Source organism: Montipora foliosa, chromosome 2, assembly GCF_036669935.1.
Source record: "Montipora foliosa isolate CH-2021 chromosome 2, ASM3666993v2, whole genome shotgun sequence".
Classification (NCBI taxonomy): Eukaryota; Metazoa; Cnidaria; class Anthozoa; order Scleractinia; family Acroporidae; genus Montipora; species Montipora foliosa.
Window position 1 is genome coordinate 11,226,896 of NC_090870.1, and position 5,000 is coordinate 11,231,895.

General features: G+C 38.1%; 1 protein-coding gene across 2 annotated transcripts in view; it reads right to left on the reverse strand.

Moving 5' to 3' along the window:
- The window catches only part of LOC137992419 (asparagine--tRNA ligase, cytoplasmic-like), a 31,604-nt gene that overhangs the window by 14,123 nt on the left and 12,481 nt on the right, over positions 1-5,000 (reverse strand). For both annotated transcript variants that reach the window (XM_068837759.1, XM_068837758.1), the window contains 6 exons: positions 4,504-4,590; positions 3,784-3,840; positions 3,132-3,172; positions 2,635-2,671; positions 1,599-1,676; positions 953-1,074 (listed from right to left, as the gene is read on the reverse strand). In XM_068837759.1, the coding sequence (XP_068693860.1) occupies positions 953-1,074; positions 1,599-1,676; positions 2,635-2,671; positions 3,132-3,172; positions 3,784-3,840; positions 4,504-4,590 (422 nt within the window). The remainder of the gene's footprint in view (positions 1-952; positions 1,075-1,598; positions 1,677-2,634; positions 2,672-3,131; positions 3,173-3,783; positions 3,841-4,503; positions 4,591-5,000) is intronic.

Below are 5,000 nucleotides of genomic sequence, written 5' to 3' on the forward strand. Positions count from 1 at the left end.
AGCAGGATTCTCTGTAATTTAGGGACTAGGGTGGGCTAGTAAGGTGCACTGACTGTTATAATTAAACCCCTGTTGAATCAATTGCTAAAGCATCAGACTATATTGCATCAGTCAGGTTGTGGGTTCAACTCTGGTCAGACAGACACTTGCGGTCTTTAAAAACGAATGATGTTAACTTTTTATAAGACATAAGGAAATTGAAACTACCCCACTGAAAAGTACTCTAGTTTAATTAAATTTTCACTAGGCAATTCAATGAAATGCACAGGAAGCCCAACTTGTGAGGAAACCACCCACTTCATTGGGGGGCTGCACAACTTAAGGGGAAATCCCACCTGTCTAAAATGTTAGGTACAGCAACTGAGGCAAGAATGTTGCAAATAGTTAAAATATTCAAATCTGCAACCATATAGGGGCCCTACACCACCTTGTTTCTAAAATTATGCGAGGCATCAATTGAAAGAACAACTCGCACAACATTCGCAAATAGTAGGGCACATACTGGTAGTTCCCAGGGATATACTCTGACTTTGGCTTTATCTGCAGTTTGCTCTGTGCCATGACCCTTGCAATATGAGTACATATAATGTACAAAAGCCTGGGGGTCCCATGTCCTCACTCCACAAGAAAACTTTGACATTTAAAGGCACTGAAATTCTACTTTATGCTTAAATTCCTTCCTTTCCCAAAAATATCATCACTGGAAAATAATGATCAAACCACCAAGGATTTTACAAATTATATATTTAATGACTTTTATCAAACTGACGTTTCAAAAACGTTGTATCTAGAGAAGTAATACTTTTTAATCTTAATCATTAGTGACAACTTGTGTATTCATATTGTCTGGTGAAAACAAAGTAACTTGGAAATTAAGGGGATTTTCTTAATCAGTGGTACCTGCAAATGCAACTGTTATATGGGGCAAAAGGTTAAATTGAAACTATCTTACTCTGACAGATGCCTTCTTGTGCGTGACTGCTCCGCTCTATATGACTGTGCTATACAGAATACATCACCAAGGGATGGTATAACTGTTTCCAGGTAAAGTTGGGATGACTGTGTCAAATATGCCTAAACAAAACCAATAATATGTAGCATGTTGTGTCAATATTAGACTATATTAACCTACAACTTGTCTCGGCGTTAACCCTTTCACCCCTAAACCAGCCTAATCCGGCCATACTGAGTATTTCACTCTGTCTAATTGTCAGACGATTTTACTCATCAATGGGGAACCACCAGAAGTCAATGGGTTACAGTGGATAACTGAGTGAGTTTGTCCATATTTGCCAAAAAAGGGAAAATTTGACTATTGGAAAGTGCATGCCTGACCAAAATGTTTCCATCACTTACAGTACATGTCTAAAATATATTCCAACCATATTTTTCCGAAAAAATTAAACATGCCTTACTGAGTTTTCACTATTTATGAAATTGTAAGCAATGACACATCAATAGTGTAAATATTAAAGATTTTTTTTTACAAACTGATGCCAACCAGTTGCAGCTTGTAACTTGCAATGTACAGGCACAAGGGGGTAGAAACAACACTGTTGTAGCAAGTAATGCCAGATTGAAGGAAACCTTGAACTTACCTTTTCACCAAAGTAGCTAAATTCAAAGAGCGTAGAACCTCCTTCAACTTGCGTTTGAACCATAGTTGGGGGAGTAACCTGACGGCATGGGAATTACAAAAAGACAACATTTATATGAATAAAGAACCGGCTCCTATGTAGATGACAGTTACTCTAACACCTAAAGCTTGGAACCTTGTTAAAAACGATTCAACATCTACAAAGAATTATAAAAAAAGAAGATTTAAAAAGACTCATTTTTAGCAAGTAAGTGTACCCCATTCAATATCAGGACAATCCAGGCATGTGACTCATTACCGATAGTGCACTTTTACACTGTCTTGTTTCATGAAAACTCGATAGCTCATGGAGGTGCAGTATTTTGAAATAATACTAGTTATAGCTGTCGCTAAAGTGCCAACGAGCCAAGCTTGCGTGATCTGGCGGCTGCAAACATCACGCGGCGTACTCGTGCGGCACTCTCATTGGTTATCGCTACGGTCAACATTTCATCGCTTTGGTCTACATTACAGCTTTTGGTCTACATTACAATTAAATTTGAAGCGCTTCTGAGATTTCGTCCGCCTAAAAATCTTCTCGCGGCTCTATAAGCTGCCGCCTCGCCAGGCCTTCTGTCTTCAGAAGGCCTGACTCGTTGGCAATGATGAATAAACATAGCAACCTTGTTCACATAACTTAAGATATAATACCCTTAAGCAGAAAATAATAAAAACCACCCTTAGCTAATCCTAATGATCTTAATAAATACTATTTTAATCAGACATGCGTGTTGACTTGTGTCGCTAGATCCAAGGATCTTACATGTATATACATGTGACAACTGTAATAATCTTAACTAAGTTTGCCTGTATTTTCATATTTAAGTATGTTATTTTGTTTATATCAATTATTATTAAGCCACAAATAACCCCACAAGGTTCAGAGCTTTAATACTTATCATATTCAAATAACGTCTACCTATCCACCCACCCACCTATCCTTCGCAAAGCAAGTTTGTTCACATTACTAGCTTAGAAGTGTTTCAGAAACACATTACCTCAACATAACCACGGTTGAAATAATGATCTCTAAAGCTGGAAAGAGAAAGATTAAATACATGTAAAGTGAGTTGACAAGAACAGAGGAGTCCAGGCCTAAAATAAGGGAACTGTTCAAAACTACTATACTCAAACAGGACCCACCTTTGGGGTAGGGGGGTTCTCAAAGACATCACCTATCTTCGAACTTATCACATGAACATTAATAATATTACCGACAACATTTTATTGGCTTTTAAATTTGAGTTGACAGAGGAATATTCAGCTAGCAAGAGTCAGCATTACTAGACAAACACGAAATTAAGTGAGGTTTGAAACTCACTGTAATTTTTTACTGCTGGATAGAGGGGTGGCTATGCAATATAGACACCATCTTTTGACGTTAAGCAAGGGGGGTGCAGGCAGACACCACCATCTATTTTGTGGTTTGGTGGGTCCTGTTTGAGTGTAGTAGTTTTGACAACTTCCCTAATGACAACAATAAAAATAAAATTACCACTGCGTTACTGTGGAGCGCATTCTTAGGATTCTTGACACCTAAAATAAAATGTTGGAATGGTAGCACTCTTAGTGAAGTGACAAAAGTGAACTATGGAGAACCAAGCTTGTTTTATTCCTCCTAATGTAGGGCTGTTTTAAAGGCTGTTTAGTGTTCGCACCATTTCTAATGTATGACATAGATCGTCCGTGTGTGACTGTAGTCCTGAGAAGGTGGCCTAATACGAAAATGTGCACTCGCGCGCCCAAAATACGCCTGCACTGCAGGCTATAAAAACCTATGCACGGAAACCTTCACTCTAACAGTTTATTTTTATGATTTTCGATGGATGAGCAGATGAGGCTACATCTCTCTAATATGACCAATTTCTCGAAATTAAGGCAGTTTTCCACTGCCATTTTCTCCAAAACAAAGTCGGTGACCCCCATTTTTTTTTGCATTTTTGGAGTAAGTACCTTATGACCTAACTCTAGGCGAGAAAATAATGAAGAAAACTTCACCGTAGAAATTGAAGGACTGAAACCGCTATCAAAGTATAGCATACTTTTGTTATTAAATTTCACTTTTACAATGACCAAACTGTACCTTAGTAACTGGTTGACATTTACCATCTCGAGCTATAGAATTGAAAGCCAAGATGTTGTCTTACCGTATCACCTCTGAGCATTATGTGCCTGTTGTCAAGTTGAGTGTCAATGGCGGATTCCTGGTGAGCAGAAACAAAAGAATTCCTGTTGTGTGGGTTACAGTTTGCACACATTAAATTACTGAGTGAATTAGACAGACAGCAATCCCGTCAGCAGTGGGCAGTGGGCTGATCTCACTTCATTTAAAGGAGTCACCAAAATATATAGCTCAGCTCCCAGCAACTTTTAACATACCACTGCTAACACAGTATGTGGAAGATTATCCAGTGCATAAAATTAGTTACTTTACATTTTGGAACAAAGGAAATGGGTATTTAGAAATTATTTTAGTGGGAGAAGAAAGGTGAGTCGTGTTCTACATACCAGTTGCGAATGATTTCATAATATAAAGATTCAAATACAGAAGTTGTCTACTGTTTATCCTGGGTTATCACACAAAACGTGATTCGCCAGCTGGTGACCAGTTCTGAAAATCTAGTCGCCAGCACTCAATTTTTGCTCGCATTGGCGACCAGTGAGTTGCTATTTCGAGCTCTGTTAAAACATTTTGCACACAGTAATTGACTTTTTTTATTAATTCATTGATCCTCTTAGATGAATGTTTGACTAAAATAGTTAAGCTTGCTATTCTGATTTTGACCCTAATACTAAAAAAATAAAGCTAGTTCCTTGTCTGGCTGGTCAACGTAATTCTTACATAACTGTTTCATTAATTAACCAACCTCATTCACCAAGTTATCCAATCCACCAGCGGGGGATTCTCCAACCAGTTCCCAGAAGTCCACAGCCATTTCATGGCCTCCAGGAGCCTGGTAATAAAAGAGAGACATAGCTTACCTTGGTGGCATAATTTAGTATATTAATAATAATAATAATAATAATAATAATTATGAACTTTATTTTCAAGTGTCAAGTGTATTTAGCACTGTGGAATTAATTTGGGACACTGAGAAATCAAACCAAAATAACTCTTATCAAGTCAACTGTTGGTTTTTCAGGAGATGGGGAGATTGGAGTACCCAGAAAAAAACCTCTTGGAGCAGTGTACAGAACCAACAAACTGAACCCACACGTGACACCAAATATGGGAGTTGAACCCGGGCCACATTGGTGGGAGTCAAGTGTTCTCACCACTGCGCCATCCCTACTCCATTGCGCAAGGAAAATATATTAATTTTGTATACATGTTTGATAAGTCAGCTTAGCTTCTTCTCCTTAA